This window comes from Acomys minous (genome assembly GCF_964271855.1).
Source record: "Acomys minous genome assembly, chromosome: 5".
Lineage (NCBI taxonomy): Eukaryota > Metazoa > Chordata > Mammalia > Rodentia > Muridae > Acomys > Acomys minous.
In genome coordinates, this window is record NC_140494.1 from 118,832,071 (window position 1) to 118,859,820 (window position 27,750).

At 47.3% G+C, this 27,750-nt stretch overlaps 1 protein-coding gene across 6 annotated transcripts in view; it reads left to right on the top strand.

Moving 5' to 3' along the window:
* The first annotated feature begins 3,480 nt into the window (after positions 1-3,480).
* The window catches only part of CELF6 (CUGBP Elav-like family member 6), a 32,286-nt gene continuing 8,016 nt past the window's right edge, over positions 3,481-27,750 (top strand). For 2 of the 6 annotated variants that reach the window (XM_084781406.1, XM_084781407.1), the window contains exons 1-3: positions 3,481-3,968; positions 7,976-8,058; positions 16,759-16,807. In XM_084781406.1, coding sequence (XP_084637532.1) covers positions 3,707-3,968; positions 7,976-8,058; positions 16,759-16,807 — 394 coding nt within the window. In that variant the 5' untranslated portion in view covers positions 3,481-3,706. The remainder of the gene's footprint in view (positions 3,969-7,975; positions 8,059-16,758; positions 16,808-27,750) is intronic. The other 4 variants (XM_084781408.1, XM_084781411.1, XM_084781409.1 and 1 more) reach the window with 3 other exon arrangements.

The following is a 27,750-nucleotide window of genomic DNA, read 5'->3' on the forward strand; positions in this document are numbered from 1 at the left end:
CTATGGGGGAGGCAGCGGCAAGGGAATCCCTGGACTTGCTTGCTGCCAGTGTAGGTACAGAATCAGTGAGAAACCTGTCTCAAGGGACTAAGGATAGAGCAGGTCACATGACATCTTCTGGGCTCTGCATAAACATGTATAGGTTCACATACCTGCACCCACATATATGCACAACACACACATACACATTCCCCGAAATGACTCTCCACTCAGAAGTCCCAGCTAGAGAGTGAGTTGGAAATAGATCAATTGCTCTGGAGACTGCAGCTCAGCCCTGAATCATCATCACTAAAATTAGTTTGATTATATCAAAAACAAATGTAAGTTCATTCTGGAGAAAGAAGATACAAACCTCCAATTATTTCTAAAAATATTTTTCCAACACAATGCCTATCATATAATCAGAAGCACCCAGGCACATAAAGAGAATATTAATGAGGTAATAATGATAAAGAATTTCCCAAAATTAGTGACAGGCAACAAATCAAAGATCCAGGAATCTCGATGAGGACCTAGCAGCATAAACACTAGATAATAGATAATAGCCCATATCTAAGCATATTAAACTGCAGAAAACCAAAGACATGGAGAATTGGGGTCAGGAGACAAGCCAGAGGAAATAGCCCATCCCACCTACAGAGGGACACGGACTAGAATATTGTGGCATATTTAAGAAGAAAAAAAGATACCTAACCCTAACCCTAACCCCACCACTCTTGAATGAAGAAATGAAAAGTGTGTGTGTGTGTGTGTGTGTGTGTGTGTGTGTGTGTGTGTTACAGTTCATCTGTGTGGGGGTCAGAGAACAACTTGTGGTAGTTGGTTCTCTCCCTCTGCTGTGTGGATTGAATTCAGGTCATCATGCTGGGAGGCAAGTGCTTTATCTACGAGCCATCTCCTCTTAAGGGCCACAATATCAGTTTTGTTTTATTTATTTATTTTTTCTCCCCATCCAGTCAAAATTCCAGAAAGCTAGTCTATGGGTTTAGTGATTGTTAGCTTAACACAAACTAGAGTCCCCTGGGAATAGGCAACTCAACTGAATTTCTTCCGTCAGATAGGTCTGTGGCTGTCTTGGACTTGCTTTGTAGACCAGGCTGGCCTCAAACTCACAGCAATCTGCCTGCCCAGTGCTGGGATTAAAGACCTGTGCCACCACACCCGGCTTACAAAACCTATTTTTAAATTAAAAAAAAAAACACCCACAATTATGTCCACTTTTAAAGTTCCCTGCTTTAAATGTTACCACAGTGCTTGGGGGTACACCTTAGTGGAAGGGTACTTGTCTAGCAAGGATCAGTTCTTGGCTAGGCATGGGAGTGCAGCTTTCACTCCAGCACTGGGAACATTGTAGCAGGAAAAAACCCCGAGTTTGAGGATAGACTGGATTATGGAACAAGATCCTGTCAAAAAGGAAAGGGAAAGAAAAAAGTTGCTCCACCAATAAAACACAATTTGAAAAGTGGATGTACCCTGAGCAAACTATTAAAAACGTGATGCATAAGTGGACGAATCTTAAGCCGGGCATGCGAGTATACATCTGTGACCTCAGAACTTGAAAAGTGGAAGCAGAAGGATCAGGAGTTCAAGGTCCTACTCAACTCCATAATGAATGAGTAAGTGGCCAGCCTGAATGACATGAGACCCTGTCTCAAAAAACAATAACATGAGCCCGGCATGGTGGCCCCGGCGGGAGGCAGAGACAGGCAAATTTCTGTGAGTTCGAGGCCAGCGAGCACTACAAGAGAAACCCTGTCTCGAAAAACCAGAAAAAGAAAAACAAACTATAAAACAGTAACATGGAAGCCGGGCATGGTGGCGCCGCCTTTAATCCTAGCACTCGGGAGGCAGAGGCAGGCGGATCGCTGTGAGTTCGAGGCCAGCCTGGTCTACAAAGCGGGTCCAGGATAGCCAAGGCTACACAGAGAGACCCTGTACCGAAAAACTAAACAAACAAACAAAAAACAAACAAACAAAAACCAGTAACATGGAGCAGGAGAGCTGGCCCAGCAGTTAAGAGCACTAGCTACTCTTACAAAGGACCTAGGTTCGATTCCCAGCACCCACGGGAAGGCTTACAGAACCCATCCGTAACTCTGTTTCTAGGGGATCTGACATAGTCTTCTGGCCTCAGCGGGCGTTAGTTATACACGTCCTGCACATACATTTATTCATGTAAGCAAAACTCTTATACCCATAATTTAAAAAAAATGTTTGGCCAGGCGTAGTCGCACACGCCTTTAATCCCAGCACTTGGGAGGCAGAGGCAGGAGGATCGCTGTGAGTTCGAGGCCAGCCTGCTCTACAAAGTGAGTCTAGAACAGCCAAGGCTACACAGAGAAACCCTGTTTCGAAAAACCGGAAAAAAAATGTTTATAAATTTTCTGTGGTCCGTGTGCTGCGGCAGACACACATGTCGCGGCGTGCTTGTGGAGATCAGAGGACAACTTTCAGGAGTGGGTTCTCTCATTCCACGTTGTTGAGGGTCCTTTTTGTTTTCTGTCCTTTTGCTAGCTAGACCTCACGAGTCTCCTGTTTCTTCCTCCCATCTTGCCAGAAAAGTGCTAGAATTAGAGATGCGAGGCTCTGCTTCTGCCTTTTCCGTGAGGTTTCTGGGTATCCAACTCAGGTCATCACGCTTGTTTTTCAAAAGCCCTTACCTGCTTGGCCCTGTCGCCGTTCCTTCATCTTTATGAACGTGTGCTTGTGAGAGGGGGCTCGGGTGATGGGGAACACTTTAACACTGTGATTTGTTCGATAGCTTTTAGATGTCAACACACATGATGTATTAATTTCCGTTTTTAAATGTTGCTCTCGACTCTATAAATGCTAGGGGCACCTACGCCCTAACTTCTTTGATCCTCAGCATCCTTTTCAGGAAAAGGAGATAACACTCCTGAGACAGAATAGGGAGGAACCAGGCACGAGCGCTGAGTAAATATGGCTATAGACAAGTTCTCTTGATCTCCCGAGAAAGAAATCAGTGCTTGGATGCAAGAGACGAGAGTGTGTTTGAGGCTCAAGAGCAAGGAGACGTTGAAGATACGAAGGAGGTGTGTGATTGAAGGTGTGTCAATGTAGGATGGGCTCCGTGAGACTGGCTTCGGTAGCAGGGACAGAGAGGTGGAAACCCCCTCTGCCCGGCAGAAAACGATCCGGCAGATGGAGGTGTGCGGGAAGGGATCGTTTCCGACTTCCACAGACAGCGCCACGCATGACGAAGCTACTTCCCATCCACTGCCACGCCCGCACAACCCTCCACACACAGAGCCGCTGAGGGTCCGGTTGCCATGGAGAACTGGCGCGCGTGAGGCTCGCCGCCCCTCCCGACCCCCTTCCCAGCTCAGCCAACTCCCGCTCTGATTGGCCACTGCTGTCTCATTATGCAAATCACTTGCGTAGACTCGCTGGGCTAGCTGTCTGACGTCACTAAGCTCGGGGGCTGGGGCTCGGGGCTGGGCTTGGTGCGCTAGGGCGGGAGCCCGGAGTGCTCTGAGGGGGGACTCCAGCCGGACCCCGCTGCCCCGCCCTCGACCACGCCCCTTTCCAACCCGCCCCGCCCCATCGCTCTGGGCGGGCCCCGCCCCCTGGGCAGCCCCCCGCCCTCGCAGGCGGGCCCCGCCCCCTCCCCCAGGCCCTCGCCAGCAGTCCAGGGAAGGGACGGCGGGACAGGCGGGACGCGCGGGAGGGCGGACGGGGCGGGGACATGGCCGCGGCGCCCGGAGGGTCTGCGCCGCCCGCCGGCCCCGGTCCGCGCCTGGCTTTCAGCACCGCGGACAGCGGCGTCGGCATGAGCGGGCTCAACCCAGGTCCCGCGGTGCCCATGAAGGACCACGACGCCATCAAGCTCTTCGTGGGGCAGATCCCTCGGGGCTTGGACGAGCAGGACCTCAAGCCGCTGTTCGAGGAGTTCGGCCGCATCTACGAGCTGACGGTGCTGAAGGACCGGCTCACCGGCCTCCACAAAGGTGCGCGGGGTCAGCCCCAATCCAATTAGAGCGCAGCCCAACCCAACTCTGGTCCCAAATGCAGGCCCAACCCCAGCCCTACCTAGAGCTAGCCTGACTCCAGTTCAGTACCTGCCCTACCTCAGCCCTGTCCCCTCCCCAGGTCACAGACTCCCAGACCTAGAATGTTCTCTGTGACACCCTCCTCCTGAGCATCACTCTGGTTCCCTAATACATTTTTTTCACTCTAACCTCCAAATCTCTCGTCACTTCTCACATGCCAGCCAATCCCACCTCCCAGCTGGACCTCTCCATCAGCCCTCCCATCAGACACCTCAGACCCTGGAATTCAGAAACTTATTCTACCTTCCAGCTCTGGAGTACCGATCTCCTGACTCCCCGGACCCATGTATTTCCTGAGCACTCTGTCTGGTGCCACCCTAGTCAGGCCTTATTGCTCACACACATCTTGGATTTTGCACCCTTCCTTCTGGCCTGCAACCCCAAAACCAAGCGCCAGAGCCTTCGTTTGACTCTTGAATTTGACAGCCTTAAATACACCGTACCCAAATTCTCTTCTCTTTCAAAATTCAGACCTAATTTACACAGTCCAATTCACCTCCCGGGAGACTCTCAGAGATAAATGCCCTCTCACAGTTGACAATAACCCCAATATCTCATACATTTTCCCAGAACCCAGCGCTTTTTATTCCTTCTGATTAGAATCCAAAATCCCAACCTAGGCTGGGAATATCCACCTGCCTGTGCCTCCTTCCTCTTTGGTTTTCCCTTGTGTGACTACACTTTTCCCCCTCTTTAATCCCCACTCCTGTGCGTCTCTGCTCCCTCCCAGTACTCTTGATGGCCTCCTGTTTTCCTTCCTTTGCCAGCTGCTCTGAGAGCAGAGCACTCTCAGGGTGGGTCAGTCTCGTGAGGAAGATGGGCATGGGGACTCTCCTCATTGCCTTTCCTAGGAAGACAGAGGCACCATGGTCCTGTCCAGCCACACCCCTTTCTTCCTGTACAGAAGGGAGGAGACTTGTTTACATGCAGAAAAGTCAGGCTGTGCAGGCTGGGCTAGGATCACAGAGCCGGAATCATATAATAATAATTTGAGGAGGAGACGCATCCTTATTTCCCTGATGGAAAATAATGTGGCTTGGGGATTTTTTTTTCCCCATGGGCTAAGGGTTACCAATTTCCTAATCCTCCTAAGAGAGAGATGACAGGTCTCGCAGGGCAGATCCATTCCCAAGGCCCATGAGCTAGCATCAGACGGGTGGCTTTTTCAAACTGAGAGACCCCCGGGGCATTTCTTGGTATACTAAAGTGGAGGGTTTTGAGAAAATGTGTGGAAGAGCTAGGTCCATCTTCCACCCTTTGGGGTGAGGTTATGTTAAAGCACCCCAAGGGCAAGTTCACATCATCCAAACTTCTTAAAATGCAGCCCAACTCCCCGTCTGTCTTTCCTGCCCATCTAGGTACGGCACATAAAACTAATCTCTGTAGGTGCTCTGTGGAATAAAGACAATGTGTAGAATAACTGCAGCTCTCACTCGAACACTCAGTCTCTGAGCTGTTCCCTCTTCCTCCTTTCCCATTGAGCACGAACCACTCCCCACCGCTACCCCTGTTCCTCTCTATATTCCCCAGTCCTAAAGCCACGCTTCTCTGTATTTCCTTCTGGTCTTCTACCCTCTAACCCAAGGAGTCTACATGGGGTCTTTTTTTGTGTGGGGGGGTAGCACCTGGGCTCTCAAGCCTTTCGAAAAGCTCTCTTCCAGTCTGCAGACAGATGTTATGATGTAGTGGCAGAATGGAAATATGTGTGAAACCCCCAGGGTTCAGTAATTTAGACCCCCCCTCAAACAGTCTGCACCTCTCCAAGGCAGATGTTGCTCCGTGCCCTGTGAGACACGGAGGCAATGGGGAGGGTCTCCAGGTCGGCATCCCCACTCTTTTCCCAGCCAACAGTGATGTCTGAACACTAGAGTCACTTATTTTCATTTAGATGGCTTAGTACCAAGGGAGACAGTCACGGTGCTTCTAGAACAACCCTAGTCTGAGAATCCAAAGGTCCCCAGCCCTGACCTGTGGCTGACACAATCTCTGGCTTAGGTTACCCTATTGATATGAAAATACTTTATCTAGGAGTTCTCGGTAAACAGTAGGCAATCCATCTATCCTAAGGAGGCAGCAGCATGAAAAATACCACCAAAAATTAAAAATAAAGCTAGGTGTGGTGGTGCATGCCTGTAATCCCAGCACTCTGGGAAGCAGAGGCAGGTGGATCACTGTGAGTTGGAGGCCAGCCTGGTCAACAGAGTGAGTCCAGGACAGCTAAAGCTACACAGACAAACACTGTCTTGGAAAATCAAAAACACAAAACAAAACAAACCCACGTTTTTATTTTTAAGATGTTTTAAAGGCAAAAAAAAGTTTTAAAGGCAATTTTATAAATGTTTTAAAAGCAAATAAAACATTTGCTTTTTTATTTGAGACAGGGTTTCTCTGTGTAGCCTTGGCTGTTTCTGGACTCGCTCTGTAAACCAGACTGGCCTCGAACTCACAGCGATCCACCTGCCTCTGCCTCCCAAGTGCTGGGATTACAGACATGTGCTACCACGCCCAGCAACATTTGCCTTTCTAGTCAGCTGTCTGAGTGGGAAACCACACCAGGTCCAAATGGCTTCCCCCATGCATGTGCCCTTCTTTTGGTCCTTCTCCTTCTTTTATTTAAAAGGTTTGCTTTCAAAATACAGATCTTACCATGTCACAACCCTAGTGAAAGCCCTTTAGTGGCTCTCCGATGCATTGAGGTCTCTAAGGCTATACATAACCCAACCCCTGAATACCTCACCAGCTACTCTGCTTATACTTCTAAGCCTTCTGCCTATTTCTCCCCTACGCCACATTTTGGCTCAGTTTTCATTGCTCCCACCTGAAATAATCACGCCCCTCTTTTCACCTGGTCCTGAAGGGTTCGCTGGGCCTGTTCTTGAGGACCCATGTCTTCTACCTTATCATCATTATTATTTGCTGGAGTTTGAACCTAAGGCCTCATATATGCTAGGCAAGAGCTCTTTCACTGAGTTACCACCCTACCCTCAGTGTCTTCTTGGGGACAGTCCTCCTCAACCTTTTGGGACAGACTCAGGTGTTCCTCGGGACGTCTAATCTTCAAAGATCTCTCCCTCTCTAACCCAGAATAAGTAAGTATTGGGAGCTTCAGGACAAATGGATTCTCAGTTAACGTTGGGAAGGAAGGGACACCCGCTTCGGCGCTCTCAGGAAGACTGCAGGTCCTGAGGCTGGACACAGTAGAATAGTAAGCTTTACTCTTCAGCCCAACTCAGACTTCCTCCCTGCCCCAGTAACTAGAGTTCTGATAGGGGAGTCCAAGTTGGCTCAGAAATAACCCTTGCAGAAGCCCTTTCTTGTCCTTCAGTAAAGTTAGGATGTTTCTGGAATTTCCTACTTACAGGGAGCCCTTAAACCTGAGCCTCACGTTAAATCCAGTCCCCAACTTCCAAGTTAGGAAGGGAAGCGGTGGGAAGGAAGCAGTTGGCCGTCAACCCTTCCTCTTTTTCTTTCTCCGACTTGGAACTGGATTGGGAAAAAAATGGAGGCTGATCCTTGGAGACTCTGAGTCTATGTCTAAAATAGATGGGTGCTGAGTTGGGGGGCGGGGGGGAGTACTGCATTGAAGAAGAAGGCAAAGCCGATTAGGGAGGTTTAACCCTGACAGGACTTACGGGTGGAGTGGGGAGGGGAGCTGAGGGATCGAATGAGCACATGACGGGATGGATGGGCACATATGGACAGAACGTCAGGAGAAAATGAACGGAAGCCAGGGCTTGGGACACAGGTCCCATGCATGTGAAGACTTTCCTGTCATAGAACACCTCACAGGGCAGTGTTCACGTATACAGGATCATGATCTCAACCTTGTCAGTTTACTTGGATCTTACCAAGAGGAATGTTTAGGGGTTTCTGAAAACTCCCTGAGCCAGGCTCTTCCTCCTCAGGCTGTGCCTTCCTCACCTACTGCGCCCGGGACTCTGCTCTCAAGGCTCAGAGTGCACTGCACGAGCAGAAGACCCTGCCAGGGGTAAGTCAACCAAGGGTGGGGGTGGGGTGGGTGGGATTCACGTCAGGCTTGGGACAATGCTCTACTTGTATTCCGAAGCACCACATAGGATGCTAGAAGCAGGGTCCTCTACCCAGGAAAGGTTCATGTGTTCCTTGGATAACTGGAGCCTTGTATTACACCCAGTCTTCTGGCTCAAAAAAAAGGGGGGGGGGTGGGGTGGGGGGCTGGGGGGCTCAAGACACTTGGACCAAGTGTTCTAACCTCCCTTTGGGAAGAGATATCAGTGTTGTGAGCTAAGTTAGAACTTTCCCGCCTTGGCTATAATTATTGTTTGAGGTAATATTCTTCACCGCTGCAGGCATGGATGTAGTGGCATAGGATACAGGCTCTGCTGAACAACTACCCTGTCTTCTCCAGTCCTCCGCTCCTCGGTGATACTTTTCTGTGGTCTTTTTCCTGTAATACTTTTGGGGTACCTTGACTCACCAAAATTGTCTTTTCTCCACACCATAAAACATAGTTTAAGTTAAAAGAGACTTCTTGATTTTATAGGGACTCAAGATTATATGATCTGATCTAAATTAATGGATGTCACGGGCAAAAGAACATCAGAACCTACCATCCACGTGGTAGTGACAGTTAGGAGCTAGCACCGGGTTTTGAAGAGGAAACCCTGGTTTCCAGCCTCATTTTCTCTTATCTGAGGAGTGTTGGTCTAGAAAAAGAGCAATATTCAAATGTTGTGAGTAGGCAAAGTCTGGGACAATGTCTATTTTAGACTTAAGGAGGTCATTGGTCTAGAAAGAGACTGGGATGGAATAAAAAAGCACAAAGACATGAAATATATCGGAAGATATATTCAAGCAAGTTGCAGATTTATATCTGGAGAAAGAAGAGTTCCGTGGGATGTCATATGAGAGCACCGTGACATGATAATCAAAGATACTTGGCTTTACGTCTCTCAGACTTAGATTTGAATCGCATCTGTGTCACTTCGACATTCCCTTCTGCTCAAGCTTCAGTTTTCTCATCTGTTGGGAGCGGCGTGTTTTAGCTCATCTTAGCTCATTGGAGGTAGTGAGGAAAGTCCCATTAACTATGACAGTTGCCTTAAGACGCTGAGAAAGGACTTGATTTTCTGTAGATGGTCCCGGGTGTCAAGAGCAAGATCAATGAGAATATAAGACACAGGTACCCGTTTCAGCTTTCCAGCCACTCACTAGCTCTGCCACCCTGGACAAGTTTAAAACCTGAGTTTTCTGAACACACCTTTAAGCCCAGGACTTCAGAGGCAGAGCTCTGTGAGTTTGAGTCCAACTTTGTCTGTATAGTGAACTCCAAGACAACCAGGACTATGTAGTGAGTCCCTGTCCCAAAAAATAAGATTAAAACCCGAGTTTCCTCACCTATAACACTGAATTCGTGGGCAGATGATCTAAGCCATGTGAAGCACACAGCAGAGCGGAAAGCAAGCGTGCAGGGTGGCTTAGCTGGTGGCAGTAGGAGCAGTAACTGAAACAGTAACGTTAGCAGGAGCAGTTGTAGAAAGCATCACTCATCTAACCGTGGGAACAGCTCATTCCTGCTGCTAGCACGGGCAGCCAGACAAACTGCAACACCCATGCAGGAAACAGTATGGTTTAAAAATCCAGAGCTGCAAGAAACAGGTGGGTGTGGAGAGGATGGGCCCGCAGGGGAGGACCCAAGAGAGCCTGGGCCAGGCTATGGAAGGCTGAAGTTGAAGGGGGAAACACATGCAAGATTTGGAGATTTGGACTTTACCTGGAAAGCCCTGCATAAAGTAAGATGGGCTTTGGAGAAGAAGGCTTCCAAAGAAGTGGACAGTACCCGAAGGGCTTCTGTAAGAATGGACACTCCTTGGGAAAGGACAGCAAAGCTCTAGAGGCCTGTAAGGGTTTCTAAATAAGAAAAGTAAAATGGTAATAACTGATAGTCGTTAGCACCGCTACGCATGGTATTTTATGTGTCCCAAGTGGTGCAATCCTTTATGCAGAAGGTGTTGTTACTGGCACGCCCATCTTACAGATGAGAAGACTGAGTCTTAAAGTGACCTGCCCAAGCTAGTGTATGAGACACTCTGGTCACTGATTCCAGTTAGCCGATTCACTTAATTGCTCCACTATTACATGAGCTCACTCGGTAGCAGACAGTGGTAGCAGACGGGGCTCTTAGTGTCTGGAGAGCACGGCAGTTGAGGACTTTTGCCCTCTTCCATCCCTTATCTGCAGACCTCCAGTGTAGCCTGGCCTCCTCTGTTACTGCCAGGATTGGCTTTATTCACCCTTCTCAACTTAACAAAGTGAAAATTAATATTTAATTATCCTCCTAAATGAAAATCAATGGCACTGTTGGCTAGCCCCAGCAACATCCATGCCATCAATCTTTCCTCTGAGCTTGCCAGGGGCAGCAGCGACTTTGACCAGAGAGGAGCAGGCACCCAGTTTTCTGTAGGTGCTGGGTCTTGGGCATAGCTGCCACCTGCTGGAGAAACAGGGATAAGACATCCATCAGCATTTTTGCCGGACTCTAGCAGGACAATAAAGGAAAGGAAACCTGTAAAGGTTGAGTGAAGACCCCCAAAAGAGACCCTGAATCTTCACGGGAAATAACACAGATTGTTCTGGAATGAAATCTCTCCTTGCATCCTCTCCACTTACCCTCCCCGAGTCTCTTTCCCCTAATGAAGCTTGGCCCCTCACTCAGAACTTCCCTCACACCACAGCCATCTGCCCTTCCTGATCCCAGTTCCTGGAGCCTCTTCCTAAGGAAGCTACCGCACTGCTGTTTAGTTGAGCCTCGCTCTAGTTCTAGAACCCACCTGAAGAGAACGAGGCCAACTTCATCCCCATTTCCTGGATGAGGGGGGTGTCCCTTGTGGGTCTATTTCCCTGTCGGTGACCTCACTTCTTTGGAGGATTCTACCCCTTCAGACAGCATGAAGGAAGCAGGTATAAAACCAAATAGAGGAATGTGTTTGTTTGCACAAGTTGTGTCCTGTGCAAAGCAGCTTGGGAGAAGAGAGAGAATAGACGTTAAGTCCAGCTGCATTCTACAGACCAAGCCGTACCCTGAAGAAGCTTTCAGCTCAGAAGTAATTCGTTGTACCAGCTGGAGTTACACCTAGGCACCTACGCTCCCCTCAGGAGTGAGGAGAAAGAAGGGACTTAATCAGAAAAGATGCTTTCAGATGATTTCTTCATGTCTGAGGGCCTGAAAACCTAAAAGCCAAAGGCCACTTCTGAAACTCTGAGGCTAGTGTAAGAACTGATGGGAGCTGCTCCCCAACAAAGATGGCTGTGGCTCTGTGCGAACAGCGAGTACTGGGCACACTGAGTGTCAGAGGAGCCAGGGTCACACATGTTCTGACAGTCAGTCATGGGTGGGCTTAAGAAGAGTTAGGGATGACGTTTTCAAGAATCCTCTGGCTACAGAGTGAAGACTGAGCTGAAAACAGGAGCAACCGTGGAGGCAAGATGGCCCTGTAGGACAGTGTCACTTCTGTGTGGGTGAATGGGGAAGCATACTGCCCCGGGGCTGGGCTGCTGCTGGAGCTGGGGTGGTAGAGGAACGCAGCGGGGAAAGGATGGGCTTAGGGCCTGCATGCGGACTCTAGAGCTCGTGGGGTCTGATAGTGAGCTGGGTTAAAAAGTGTGGTAGAACCCAGTGCTGAAAATGACAATGTTAATGTCCACCACACTCTCCTTTGACCCTCAGGTCACCTCACCAACAGTCCTTCTCAGGAGAATATGTAAATACTCTTCCTATGGGATGGGGATGCAAGTGACAGATAAAGTCAGGACAGAGCAACAAACAGCCCAAAGACAGCATTTTGGACAAGGCTATCAGAGAAGTGGGATAGAGCTCACTTCCTTTGTGCTTAGTGGGTCAAGAGAACGGGCCTTGTGCAGGCCTCTCTTGCCTCTGACCCTCCTCATCCTGCTCCCTAGAGTAGGCTGTTCTCGTCTCTCAAATATTCTCCACCTTGGTTTCTCCTTCAGGGCCCTGACACAGACACAGGCTTGGGAAACTCTTGGAGGAACAGGTGATCTGCCGTGGTGAAGGCTCACCTGAATTCCCATAGCAAGTTCATGGGACTTGCTCTTTTCCTTAGTGCACCCCTGTTTATGGCAGGACTAAAGCAAGCAGGGTTGCCCAGCAGCTCTCATGAGCAGCTTTCTCCTCCAGCCATGAATAGCATACGTAAACCTCAGGTGTTTCCCATAATCTCTGCCTTGTGGGGCTGAGCCTCAGAGCCTGGGAAGCAGTACTCTCCCAGTTCCTGAGCTAGAAACCCAGGAGTCAGCCTATAGGTCAGTCCTCTTTTCCCTCGGCCCCACCCTCAACAGAACAACTTAGTTCATTTGTCCTGAATATCTTTTTGGGTCTGTTCATGTCCTTCAACAATGGTCCAAGTCACTCTCACCTCCTCCCAGCATCATGAACCTTCCTGCCTCTTCTCACTCCCTTCCTGATCCTCTCTCTCTGCACCATGGCAACCTATGAGGTGCTTTCTAAGACAAAACAGACTGGCTCGCCCCCTCTCCTCCTTTTAAAATCCCTTCCTGGATCCTTATAGCATGTGAGATATATGCAAGTCAAAGTCTTTGACATGCATTTTATAGCTTGCCCTGATCTGACACCCTTCCTGCCTTTCTGTTTCATCCCCATCCTGCAAAACAAAAACAAAAACAAAAGCAAAAATTAAAATACATAAAAAGACACACGGAGGCACACAAAAAGACAAGCAAAACCTACTGGATCTGGCATACCTACCAGGATCTGGCTATAGTAACTTCCACCATAACCCCGAAGCATAGGGCCGTGATTCCTCCTCTTATGAGTGTGGGTGCTAAGACACAAAGACCTGAGAGAAGTTGCCCATGTTGTAACCAGGACATAAGTCCCCATCTGTCCCACAAGCAGCTTGTCCTTCAGGGGCTGGGGCCCTTGCTCTTTCTGCTTGATGTTCTCTGTCTTTACTCTGGCCTTCCAGAATGCTCAGCTGCCAGGCCTGCCTCTCCCGCTACCTCCACCCACTCTGACCTACAAGACCCAGGTAAAACATTGTGGGTTTTTTAAAAAGTGTTTTTTCAAGACAGAGTTTCTCTGTGTAATAGCCCTGGTTGTCCTGGAACTCTCTTTGTAGACCAGGCTGGCCTCGAACTTGCAGAGATCTTTCTGCCTCTGCCTCATGACTGCTGGGATGTGTTTTAATGGATTGTTTCCTGTGTCAGCCTCTCTAGCTGCAGCCAGCCTTATTCATAGCTGTCACCTTGTATTGTCTCTGAGGCCTTGGTACCTCTGTGTCTTATTATTTGTGTTCATGTCTTAAGAACAGTGTTGAGAGCCAGGCAGTGGTGCACGCCTTTTATCCCAGCACTCGGGAGCAGAGGCAGGTGAATCACTGTGAGTTCAAAGCCAGCCTAGTCTACAAAGCAAGTCCAAGACAGCCAAGGCTACACAGAGAAACCCTGTCTCTAGAAAAACAAAACAAAACAACAGACAAAAAGAACACTGGCTGTTCCTCCAGACTCCGAGCACCAACATGGAAGTTTACAACCATCTGTAACAACAGTTCCAAGGCATCTGATGCCCTCTTCTTGTCTCTGTGTGCACCATGCACACACATGATGTACAGAACAGATATACATGGGGACAAAACACCCATACACATAAAATAAAAATAAATAAGTCTTTTTATAGAGTGAAAAAGAAGCCTGATATCAACTCTGGCCTTCACACACACAGACACACACACACACACACACACACACACACACACACACACACACATCTACATACAACATAGACAAGCATGCACAGTGGACTTGAGCTGGGTGTGAGGATGCATATCACCCAGCAGTCAGGAGGCTGAGGCAGGAGGATCATACGTTTGAAGCTATCTTAGGCTATTAGCAAGTTCTTGGACAGCCCAAGCTACATAGTGAAACTCTATCTTAAAAATAAAAAACAAAAACACAGAGTTGAGCAGTAGGATGCAAAAGTCACAAGCTTTACCATCAGGCAGGCCTGGAGGGAATCCCAGAGTACACACCATGTGGTCCCTAGGCCTCAGCGTTCTCATCCATAATATGGGGACAGTGTACTACCTCCTGGAATGGTTAGAAAGACTTGAAGACATACATAAAGAGGCCCAGGAGAGAACTTGGCACCTGGTATGCTCTCAGAAAATGGGTGCCTTATCTTCTCTGTGAGCCTCTGAAGGGAGTCTCCATCTCAGCATCATCGGGGCTCATCACAGAGATCAAGAAATGTTGGCAGCCCGCCCGACTGGCAGTAGGCATAGACCTTGAGCCTCTGAGGACAGGACCCTGGGGAGCCCATGTCGGAATTCGTATGCGCCACCCAGTATCCACGCTCCATCAAAAGGTCAGGTGGTTGGGAGGAGGAAAAGGAGCGTGCCCCCAGAGCACCATCTCCCAGGAAACCCAGCCAGGAGCTACCATGGAAACCGCTGCTGTCACATGCGCTCATCACTCTAGGCTCCAGAGAAAAATTCTCAGGATCTATTTAAGAACTAATAAAATAATGATGGTTTTGCTCACTCTCGGTGACCCCCCCCCCCACCAGCTGAGGCTGCTGCCCTTCTCCTTTTTCCTACCAGGCTCTCCTTGCTCCCCTGAACCCGCTTGCTGGCCCCCCCATCCTCTCCTTCCCTTCCCATTCTCACCAGTAATTCTCTTTCTTTGCCCTTTTCCAGGTCTGTCTCTTACTTTCTCCCATAATTTCTGTCTTGCTGTGTTTCTTCATCTCTCCCCATGTCTCTATGCTCCATAGCTCTGTCTCTTGGTTTCTCCTCCACACTCACAGGTGGCCATGCCTAGGGACTGGTCCTGTCCTCCTGGTCCCTGGTCCAGGCCGGTCCAGACCTGTCCAGCTCGCCCTGATCTGCTTGGATTGATCTGTCATCCCCTCTAGACTACAACCTGAGTCCTGTCGGTGTCTCGGCCCCCACCCACAGCCTGGTACACTGCAGGTGCTCCACTACCAGAGGGTGGGTGTGTCAGAGCCTTGGGTGGGAGGGAAGATTACAATGGTTCAGGCTTGGCCTGTTTTCCTTTTCTTTCTTTCTTTCTTTCTTTCTTTTTTTTTTTTTTTCAAATGAGACTTCCTCACCCCTCCCACCCCAAAATTTGATCCAAAGAAATTGCTCAGCTGTGACTGCCAGGGTGTTACCATGGTTACTAGGTAGCACTTGTGGCTATGGTAACAGGAAGCTGCCTGTTGTCTCGGCAACGAGCACATTGGAAGGGATGGAGTGGCCCCTGATTGGTTCAGAAGCAGTACGTTTCCTGAGGGGAGGGGGTCAGATCATCACCTTCTCAGGCCAGATGGGCATCAGTTACCCCTTCCTACAGGAACAGGAAGGCCGCTGTCCCTTCCTCCCGGCACTCAGCTGTCTGCCCCCCAACATCAATCCCTCACATCCCACGCACCCAGCTCTTGGCAGTTTACCAAGACCTTCTTCACCCCCATTACCTCATGTGATCCCCACAACACCCATGAGAGGAAGGTGAGATGGGGGTTCAATCATGACTTCACTTAGGGTGGTTGGGGGATGGGAAGGTGGGGGCATATATTAAGTCACCTAGGAGCTTTCTCAGGGTATACAGTCCCCCACTTTAAGCATCTAATAGGGTTCCCAGGTGGCTTTTAACCACGTCTGATCAGGGCGAAGCTGCCTGGAGGAGGGAAGGGCTGGAGGGAAAAGTTAAGTTGCTTTCTAGGTTTATAACCTGAGTGATGGAGGAATGAGTTTGGGTGAAAAGATGAGTTCGGTTCTGGTTCTGGTGTGTTGAGTGGGAAGTGCCAGTGGGCCTTTCTAGCCAAGATGCCCAGCGAGCAGCTGGAAACATGGGTGTGAGGCTCAGGAGAGACTGTGGGCTGGAGACGCAGAGGTCTGAGTCATCCCTGTGTGGATAGCTGCTGAGACTGTGGGTGTGGTGAGGCGACCCAAGAAGAATTGGAAGAGAGAGAGAGAGAGAGAGAGAGAGAGAGAGAGAGAGAGAGAGAGAGAGAGAGAGGAGATGAGCGGGAAGAAAATGGTGCCTAGAGAACTCTAGTTCTGTCAGGGAAAGGGCAGCCCAGGAGGGACAGGGAGGGTGAGTGCAGAGACTGTCATGGCACAGACAGCTGAGGATGTTTTCCCTGATTAATAAACTGAATTTGAGAGACAGTGGCTTGCTTAAAAAAAATCATACAACCAGAAAGTGGCGGAGTTGGGGGTATATAGCACTAAGCCTGAGTCCCAGACTGTTTAATCTAAATAACACACAGCTATATTCTCAGTTTCAGACATAAAGTATAAACGTGCTATAGCAATTACACCCTCTCACCCAATGCCTCTCACTCAGAGCCTTTATGTAAGTCCAGGAGCCTGAGAAACAGGCACCCCATGGAGTTGCCCTGGGTCCTAAACAGAAGGTGGCCACTGCGCCCACCCTGTGTTAGCTACTGAGCTTCCTGCAGCCCACCCCTTCAGGCTGCTGCCCTTTCTAAACCCCTGGCTTTAAGGAAGGGATCTTGGAGAGAATCTATAATCCCAAAGGGAGTGGAGGGGTGCAGACTGCCAAGGGGACTGGAGCCCAGAGCCTGAGGAGCCCAGCGGGAAGGAAGAATGAGGTCTTGGGACCAGGCAGCCATGATAAATGAGTGTGTTGGTCCCGTGTCTTTCAGATGAATCGTCCGATCCAAGTGAAGCCGGCTGCCAGTGAGGGCCGAGGAGGTAACTCCCCCGTCTGACAAACCTCAGTGTGGTACTTGTGTAGGGGATGGGTGGGCCCATTCCTGGAGATAGTCCTCAGTCAGAGCTTATGACCAGACCCAGCCCAGGTCAGTAGAGTCCAGTATTGTGTGTCCCAAGAAAGAGCTAAGCCATCCCAGTTCAGACTGAGAAAGGCTCGGGTCCTGGGGAACTCGGACCAGAAGAGACAGACAGGGCAGAAGCTGAGGAAGGAGCTCTCGTTACGTTACTCCAGGAGAGTGGTCACCGCTGCCTTGCTAGGCAGAATTTACAGGTGCAGATAAAGAAGCAGGCCGGGACTGTTCTCCTTTCCCAGACTCCGCTGGGTCCACAGAAGCGGGGACAACTCTTTCCTTTCCTGTAATAGCCCGATTAGTCACCATAAAAGACGAGGCCGGCAGGACCCGTATTTTGAGCCATAGTGAGGAACTTTGCCGTGTGCTGAGGATCACAGAAATCTTTAGACATTGTTAGCTGCCTCTTGGTAGCGAGACCACTGCTTCTTAGGAACAGGAGTGGTGTTCAGCTTTCTAACAGATACTGTATTCTGGCCAGCTTTCCTGCCAGCAAGGGGACCGCTGACTTCTTAAATCAGTTCTAGGTATCTTTCTTGCCCATCTGTCTCTGATTATGCCTGGGCATCTCCCTATATCCCTCCTTGATGTCTGCTGCCTTTTCCGCTGTCTGTCTTACCCAAGATCAGCCATTGCTTTGTTATGAGAAAGAGGCTACTTCAGACTCATGTAGGAGATAATGGAACTCAATTGACAGATTTATGGATAGACGGCCAATTCCTTCACACCCTCTCTTGATTTCCTCTCTATACTCTCTGGGGGCTTTGGTGGCATCAGGATTCTCTTTGGTCCCAATAAACATGCCTTCCTCCTTCTAGATCCTCACCTTGGAGAGATATTTCTAGGTTCCTTTCCTCTTTCCACGCACGTCCTCCTTTTTCATCTCCGTGTTTCCAGACAGGCTTTTCTGATGTTCCAGTTGCATTCAAAACATGTTCAAGTATCCCTTCTCCTTGGGAAGTTCTGTTAGGCACCAAGGCCACTGATGGCCATATCCTAAACCCTACCCAGCCCACAGACACGAGACGGTGGCACAAATAAGTCACCGCAGGTGCATGAGTAAGCTGAAAAGCAAACAAAATAAGTCACAGCTCACCCAGCCATCCAACCAATATGCTCTCTGTTACTCCGTGTAGGAATACAGACAGCTGGCGGGCCTGGTTCCATGGAGCCCCTGGTTATGAGGGGGCAGGTGGGAAAGTACACGAGGAGTCATTATTCAGTGTGAGCAGTGCTTGTCAAGGAAAAATCCCAGGACTGGACACTAACTACATAAATAAGGGATAACTAACCTACGCTGGGAAGTCAAAGTGAGCTCAGATGGAGAAAGAGAGAGGTCGCCTATGACTCAGGCAGACGGAAGGGCATGTTCAAAGGTCCCAGAGCTCAGGAGGACTTGGTACAACTTGGAATCCTACTCAGAAATTGATTCACATGCAGAGGCGCGTGCTACATAGAGTCCTGCACCTCCCATAGAAACGCAGCAGGTGGCTGCTCAGAGGAAGGCCGCACACCACTAACACTTCTGCTTGGCCTCTCGACATCGGCTCCAGTATTAATCCTCTCTCCCTCCTTTTTTTTTTTTTTTTTTTTTGGTACAGATTTTGCAGGCGTCATATCACTGAGAAATTCTATACACGAAGCACCTCACCTGCCTACCTGCAGAACAAACAAACCCTAAGGCAGGATTTACTTCCGAAGTTTTATGTTACACAGATTTTTCTTGACAAGTAATAGTTTTCAAGCACTGTGCATTCCAGACACATCCTTGAATAATACTGGCAAATGTGCATGGCCAGATTTCTCAGCACCTCCTTACTACTTACTGAAGAAAAGTGTTGCTTTTCCTCAGGGCAATCACATATCTCTCCTAGCTTAAAGACATTATTTATGCATGTCTCTGTGTATAGATGTGCATAGATACGGGTACCTGTAGGGGCCAGAAGTGGGCATTGGATCCCTTGGAGCTGGAGTTGTAGGTGTTTATGAGCTGCCTAGTATGGGTGCTGGCCCCTGACAAAGCAGAGCTGCTCTTAACCTTGGAGCCATCTTTTCAGCCCTCACACACCTCTTCTAGAGTTTGATTGCTGAATTTTAACACCATCTAATGTGTGACAAGCTGATTTTTTTTGTTGGGCTTTTAGGTTGTTTGGTGAGTTGTTTTTGTTGTTGTTTGGTTTTGAGACAGGGTCTTACTATGTAGCTTTGGATGGCTTTGAACTCAGAGATCCACATGCTTCTGCCTCCCAAGTGCTGGGATTAAAGATGACTGGGAAGCTCAAGGTTTTTTGGTTTTGTTTGTTTGGTTGGTTAGTTGGTTTGATTTTTCGAGAAAGGGTTTTTCTGTGTAGCCCTGCCTGTTCTGGACTCACTTTGCAGACCAGGCAGGCCTCCAACTCACAGAGATTCACCTGCCTCTGCCTCCCGAGTGCTGGCCTGGCCTGAGAAGCTCCAATTTTTTAAAATGGTTTTGGATTTCTTGCCTCTGAGGTCTAATAAATGACACTAACGTGGTTCAATCTGTCCCATTAAAGTCTTTTTTTATTTTCCAAGACAGGGTTTCTCGGTGTAGCCCTGGCTGTCCTGGACTTGCTTTGTAGAGCAGGCTGGCCTTGAACTCACAGAGATCTGCCTGCCTCTGCCTCAGAGTGCTGGGATTAAAGGTGTGCGCCACTGTGCCCGGCTCCTATTAAAGTCTTATTTCAGTGACCTCGAACATTCTGTGAGCTGTCATACCTGTTCTTGTACTCCCAGCTGGTGAGCCTGCATGTTTTCATTATTGCTTGAGTCGAAGCTTTTAGTTTAGAGCTGATTACTAATAGCTTCTGTGTCTGAAAAGGATGCTTGTGTCAATGAAACCTATATTTAAAAGATATCAAGGCTGCTGACGCCGGTAATAGCAGAATTTGGGAAGCTAAAACAGGAGACTTGCCAAGGGTTTGAGGCCACCATGAGCTACACAGTAAGTTTCCGGCCAGCTTGGACTAAGGTGTGAGATCCTGTTTCAAAAACAAAACCAAACTTTTTTTTTTTTAAATAAAAAGGGCATTAGTATAAATGAGATAATTCAACAAGGAAAGGCCCTGTGTGCTGTCCTGAGGCCAATCTCTGGGCTCTTCATGGTGGAAAGACAACTGGCCTTCAGGAGCTGTCCTCTTGCCCACACCCATGGCATGGCATGTGAGCACACATGCAAATAAGTGATAGAATAAAACCTATAAAGCATATCCAGGGAAAACAATCTACAAATTCTCCCAGTTTTTTTTTTCAGGAAAGGAGTCATTATATAATTTTTTTTTTCCTCATAAAACAGGGGTCAGAAACTAATTTCAGGAGCTCAGGAAAGTAACCCTACCACTTATTACAAAATTTACATAGAAATTTTTAAAATGGAAGCTACTTCAGCCTTTTGTTTTGTTTTGTTTTGTTTTGAGACAGGGTTTCTCTGTGTAGCCTTGGCTGTCCTGGACTCACTTTGTAGACCAGGTTGTCCTTGAACTCACAGTGATCCGCCAGCCTCTGCCTCCCGAGTGCTGGGATTACAGACATGCACCACCACACCTGGCCCTACTTCAGCCTTTTGTTACGTGCACTGTGAGAGCCCAGATAAACCCATGGGGTTGACATCTTTGGTACTCGAACTGCAATGACCACCCATACCTCATCTCCATACAGAAATATTCTATCCTGCACATGTAAGCCTTTTCACAAAAATAGTTAGCGTTCTGGTTCTGAACCTTGATGTCAACACAGTGTATTCCTTTTTGTTTATTTGCTTGTTTTTTTGTTTGTTCTTAGTTTTTTGAAACAGGGTTTCTCTGTGTAGCCTTGACTGTCCTGGACTCACTTTGTAGACCAAGCTGGCCTCAAACTCACAGAGATCCACCTCCCTGAGTGTCGCAATGTGTTTTTTTAATCAATAAATATGAAGTTTGTGGTAATAATAGCCAATGTACATACTGAAGTCCTTTAAATGTTACTGGTAACACTGGAGATTTCATGCTTTTGTGTGTGTGTATGTGTGTGTGTGATTGTCTGTGTATACACACATGTGCATGTGGAGTTCAGAGGTCAACCTCAAGTATCATTCTCAGGAGCTGTCCACCTTGTTTCTTTGAGACCGAATCTCCAGGACCAAGGGTTCACCCCTTTAGGCTATGATGGCTGGCCAGTGAGTCCTAGAGATTTTCCCATCTCTGCTCCCCAGTACAGGGATTACAAGTATGCATCACCATGCAGGTTCGAGGATTGAACTGAGGTCTTCATATTTGCAGAGAAAGCATTGACTGAGCCATCTCGCCGGCCCCAGCACTTGGGATTTTAATGCTAACACAGTACAGCAGGTCTGCCTAATGGCTGGTGTTAAGATCCTCTTCTTCCATGGCTGTCCCCAGCAAGCTTGGGGACATTTTTCTCAAAGATATACATCCACACCTTCATAGACCACATTATCTTAATGTATCCTGGCTAAGTTCCATAGTGTTTATAGAGTTCATATCCTGTGTCTCTACTTTGCATCCAGTGGCAGCTATACGTCAAGCAGTGTAGTATTAAATAAAAACGAATTGAATTTCCTAGAAAGAAGCCACCTCCCATCACATGAATAATATTTATTTCTGCATTGACTATACATGGCATCGAAAACTTTTCCTCCAGCATTTGGATTAATTTTAAAGTGAGCATTAAAAAGTTTCCAGAAGCTGGGCAGTGGTAGCACACACCTTTAATCCCAGCACTCAAGAGGCAAAGGCAGGTAGATCTCTGTGAGTTCGAGGCCCCAGCCTGGTCTACAAACTGAGTCCAGGACAGCCAAGGCTACACAGAGAAATCCTGTCTCAAAAGACCAAAAACAAGCAAACAAACAAACAAAACAAAACAAAACCAAAAAAACTTTCTGAAACCAAATACAGTGGCTCATGTGACCAATCCCAGATACTTGGGAGACTGAGGTAAGAGGATTCCTTGAGTTCCAGAGTTTGAGGCTAGCCTCCTCAACATAGCAAGACCCTATCCCAATAAATAGTTTGAGGAAGTTTCCAGGGATAAAACCCTAAGGTTTATGAATTTCAGAATGAAAAACATTAACTCCAAATTGTCTAACATCAGAGGTAAGAATTCTAAATCGATTGGACAATGATAGCTACATCAATGGATATTATTTTGTCATTCAGCGTGAGGACCACTGTGGATTTTTCTTACTTACATTGTTTCTACTTTGGACATACAAATGATAAGTTAAACTCTAAGTCTAGTCTTTTGGAGAATAATTTTTTAGTCATGATGAAATCTTCAAAATCAGTGGACTACTAAATACATATTTTTCTTCCAAGATTTTATAAAATAGTAAGTTAACAAATCACAAAGGTGCTTGTTCTGCTTGTTCTGCTTGTTCTGCTTCCCAACCTGTATTTCTTTTAGCTACACAAATCTTTACACATCCATGGTGCCTAAGGTACAGAAATAGATTAAGTAATCAATATACCCAATCAATACACTCTTTCTACTTTTTAATTAAGTAATTAATTAATTCAGAACTTGAACTCGTAATCTCCCTGCTTCAGGCCCAGAGTGCTGGAATTATAGGTATTCACTACAACACTGATTTAATTTTTTTTTGTTTGGTTTTGTTTTTCAAGAAATTGTTTCTCTGTGTAGCCTTAGCTGTCCTGGATTCACTTTGTAGATCAGGCTAGCCTCAAATTTACAGGTATCCTCCTGCCTCTGCCTCCCAAGTGCTGGGATTAAAGGCATGTGCCACCACACCCAGATGGTTTAAATTTTTTAAAATGATTTATGTGTGTGACTATTTGTCATACTCTTCATGAGTATGCAGTTGTTACAGAGGCCAGAAAAATGTGTTGCATCTATCTCTCTGAAACTGGAGTGACAGAAGGTGTGAGCCACCAAGTGGATGATGGGAACCAAACTGCGTCCTCAGTTTAACCACTGACCCATCTCTCTAGCTCCTTAATTAAAATTTTTTCTTTTATTTTTTGAGACTGTAATATAATTACATCATTTACCCTTTCCTTTTTCTCCCTCAAAACCCTCCCATATACTCCTTCTTGTTCTCTTTCAATTTCATGGTGTCTTTGTTCATTAATTGCTATTACATACATGTATATAGGTTCAGCTTCTTCTTTTATTTTTTATTTTTATTATTTTTATTTATTATTGTTGTTATTTTGGTTTTTCAAGACAGGGTTTCTCTGTGTAGCCTTGGTTGTCCTGGATTTGCATTGTATGCCAGACTGGCCTTGAATTCACAGTGATCCACTTGCCTCTGCCTCCTGAGTGCTGGAATTTAAAAGCAAGTGTCACCACTGCCCAGCCAGCTTCTTAATTTAAGACAAAAATATTAATGTTTAAATTGAAAATGTTTCCTTAAGGATTTTTAAATATGCTTCAAATCATCTGTTTTGGTTTTGTTTTTGTTTTTACATTTTAACATCTGGTTTAACTTAAAAGCCAGTTAATCTGCTTTTATAGTATCATTATTGATTATTATCATTCCATAACTATGAGGGAAATGCTGGCCAATTGCAAGGATTTGCTTAGCTATAACCCTGGATTTTGAATAATAAATACATGTTACTATCTAACCAAGTGCTTTAAGGAATTCCACTTTAGTCTCCTTGACCCCTGACTCTCGTTCCTAAGCATTCTTTTTTTGTTGTTTTTAAATTTTTCAAAAATACTTTTCTTGTTTTTGGGGGGTTTTTTTGAGACAAAGTTTCTCTGTGTAGCCTTGACTGTCCTGGACTCACTTTGTAGACCAGCTGGCCTTGAACTCACAGAGATGGGCCTGCCCCTGCCTCCCAAGTGCTGGGATTAAAGGCATTAAAAATAGTTTTTAAAGTGTGTATGTGACTGTGTGAGTGTATGTTATATATGTTGGTGCCCACAGAGGCAAACAGAAGACATTAGAATCCCTGGAGCTGGGGTGACAGGGGTTGTGAGCTGCCCAGTGTGGGGACTGGGCACCAATGCTAGTCCTCTGGAAGAGCAAAATATAACCCCCCTCCTCCTTCTCCTCCTCTTTCTCCTTCTCCTCTTCCTCCTCCTCCTCCTTTTCTCCCTCTTTCCCCTTCTCCTTATTTTTGTTTAGTTTTTTTGAGACAGGATTTCAGTACGTAGCCCTGGCTGTCCTGGAACTTACTCTGTAGAACAGGCTGGCTTTGAACGCAGAGATCTGCCTGCCTCTGCCTTCCAAATTCTGGAATTACAGGTGTGTGCCTGGCTAGGTTTGCCTTTCTTTCCCAGCTCTGGTTCTCTTGGATCATAATGGAGGGTCAGTGGAGTCTTGTTTCCACTTCTTGCTCTAAGCCCCTTTGTTGCCATGCTCCTTAAAGCTCCTTTTTATGTTTTAATGATAAAATACAAAAACAAAACAAAACAAAAAAACCCCAGAGCTCGGTTAGATAGATCAGTAGTTTAGAGTTCTAGAGGGCCCGGGTTCAATTCCCAGCACCCACAGGGCCATCTACAACCATCTGTAACTCTAGTCCTAGGTGATCTGATGGCCTCTTCCGGCCTCCAGGGGCACCGAGAACATATGTGATGTACACAGGCACGTGTAGGCAGAACACCTGTATACATAAAATAATAAGAATTTTAAAAACTTAGCATCTTGACCATTATACTTACTGGTGTTAAGCATATTTACATGTTTGTGCAACCAATCCCCAGAAGATTCTAATCTTCAGATTTTAAGCAGCCTGGCGAAAGGACTCAGTCGTAAAGTGTTTGCCGTACAAGCTTGAAGATGTGCGTTCCACCCCAGCCCTTGTGTAAAGGCCTGCACGCCTGTGTGCAATCCCAGTACTGGGAAGGCAGAGACAGGAAGATTACCAGATCTTGCTGGCCAGCTAGTCTAGTGGGCACCAGGTTCAGTGATGGACCTTGTGTCAAAAAATGAACTGGAAAGTGATTGAGGAAGACACCCAGTGTCCGCCTCTGGCTTCCACATCCACTCATATACGTGTGCAAGTGCACTCCCCCCCAAATTGTACACTGAAGTTCGTGCATGGGTGTGTGTGCACACATACAAACTAGACCCCTGAAATTTGATGCCACTAAACTTTTCCCCATCTCTGTAGCCTCCAGCAAACACTGTTCTGCTTCCTGTTTCTAAGAGTGAGACTTCTCCAGACGACTCATGTAAGTGGAAATAGGCAGCATTTGTGTTTTGGTGACTGTCTTACTTTGGTCCGCATAACGTCCGAAGGGTGCATCCCTGGAGGTGGATATCTTAGGCCTCCTTTCCTTGCTGATGGCTGAGCGGCAGCCCACTGGGTACAGAAGCTGCATCTTATTTATCTTTTCATGTCTAGGCCATGGTGATTATAACTGAGGATGCAGACATGTCCTCAGGATCCGGCTTTCTCAGGGGACAAAAGCCACGTGATCTCACTGTGTAAAATCTGAAGAGGAACTCACAGGAGTAGAATGGTGCCTAACAGTGGCTGATGGGAGAAGGGGATGGAGAGAGGGGAGATGTTAGCCAAGGCTCCATCCAGGTTTCCGTAGTTTTTTAGTGGTTTGTTCCAGAGCATGGCAACTACAGTTAAGAATAATTTGTAGAGCCGGGCATGGTGGCACACACCTTTAATCCAAGCACTCGGGAGGCAGAGGCAGGAGGATCACTGTGAGTTCGAGGCCAGCCTGGTCTACAAAGGGAGTCCAGGACAGCCAAGACTACACAGAGAAACCCTGTCTCAAAAAAAAGAAAAAAAAGAAAAGAATAATTTGTGAAAATGGCTCAGCAGTTAAGGGCACATACTGCTCCTACCGAAGGCCTGCACTCAGGTGGGGTACAACCACTCGCTACTCTAGCTCAAGGGAACCCAGCACTTTACGCGGGCCTGGAAAGTGGGCTCGGCAGGGAAGAGCCCTTGCTGCTCTTGCAAAGGAGCCAAGATCAGTCCCTAGCAGCCATACCCCTGTGATCCCCTCATTTGGATTCCACCGATTCCGCAAGCACCTGGTGCACATGCTTACAGACAGCAGGCCTACGCGTGTACATAAATTTAAAAAATGAATTACCAAAACCCATAAAGCCAGGCATGGTGGCACACACCTTTCATCCCAGCACTCAGGAGACAGAGGCGGGTGGATCTCTGTGAGACTGAGGTCAGCCTCCTCTACAGAGTGAGTTCTAGGACAGTCAGGGCTACATAGAGATTCCCTGTCTCAAAAATAAATAGAAACAAGAATTTTTTTTTTTGAGACAGGGTCTCTCTGTGTAGCCTTGGCTGTCCTAGACTCACTTTGTAGACCAGGCTGGCCTCGAACTCACAGGGATCCACCTGCCTCTGCCTCCTGAGTGCTGGGATTACAGGCCTGTGCTACCATGCCCACCTTCTTTTTATTTTCTTGAGGACTGCTATTATATCTTTGGGGGAAGGGCAGTGAGAAAGGGTCTCACTGCATGGCCCTGACTGGCTTGGAGCTCCCTGTATAGACAAGGCTGGCCTTGCTCTCACACAGATCCACCTGCTTCTGTTTCCCAAGTGTGGGGGCTAAAGGTGTGCACCACCACGCCTTTCCACTGTTTGTACCATGGCAGCTGTGCCGTGTTACACTTCTCCAGGCACCAAGGTTCCAGTGTCTCCACATCCTCAGTAACTTCCTCACTTGTGTGTGTGTATGTGTGTGTGTGTTTCTTTGACAAGTCATCTTAATATTATTAGTGAGAGGTGCTGTCTCCTTGTAGTTTGACCTCCATTCCCCTAATGATGACTGATATGTAAGATGTTTTCATATGTTTCTTGTTCATTGGTATGTCTTTGCAGAAATATCAATTCAAGATCTCTGCCTATTGCTTAGTTTTTTTTTTCTGGTTTTTTGAGACAGGGTTTCTCTGTATAGCCTTGGCTGTCCTGGACTCACTTTGTAGACCAGGCTGGCCTCGAACTCACATCGATCTGCCAGCCTCTGCCTCCCGAGTGCTGGGATTAAAGGCATGCGCCACCATGCCCGGCTCTATTGCTTGGTTTTGTTTGGTTGTGTATTTGATTGATTAGCTGGGTTTTGTTCTTGTTTTCATATTTGAGACAGTGTCCCCTTATGTAACCCAGGCTGGCATCCAGCCAACCATCTGTCCCTACCTACCATAACACCACCCAGCTCTTTGCCCACTAAAGAAAAAACTTTCTTGACAGAGTCTCACTATGTAGCCCTAGCTGTCCTGGAACTTACAGCACAAATTAGGCTGGCCTTGAACTCACAGAGCTTGGCCTGCCTCTGCCTTTTGAGTGCTTGAACTAAAAGCAAGCGCCACAACTAGTCAAGTCTTTTTTATTTTTGACACAAAGTCTCATGTAGCCCAGCCTGGCCTCTGTGTTGCTGAGGATGAGCTCGAATGCCAGCTTCTTGCCGTGGCTTCCTGAGTGCTGAGATTACAAGTGTATATTACAATGCCTGATTTATGGAGTGTCGGAAGTTGAACACAGAGCTTTGTATATGCTGTGCAAACATTCTGCCAACTGAGCTACATCCCAGGCCTTTTAAAGTTCTTGATGCTTGTCCGACCAGGAGAGTTTGTTCCTTTATTACTTATTCAGTCTTCCTTGGCTTTTTGTTGTTGTTTTCTTTTTTTTTTTTTCTTTTTTTTTTTCTTTTTGTTTTTTTGAGACAGGATTTCTCTTGTAGTCCTGGTTGCCTATCCTGGACTTGCTTTGTAGACCAGGCTGGACACAAACTCACAGAGATTTCTTCACCTGTCTCTACCTCCTGAGTGCTAGGATTAAAGGCATGGGCCACCACACCCGGCTTTTTTTGTTTGTTTGTTTGTTTGTTTTTCAGGACAGGGTTTCTCTGTGTAGCCTTGGCTACACAGTGAGTCCTGGA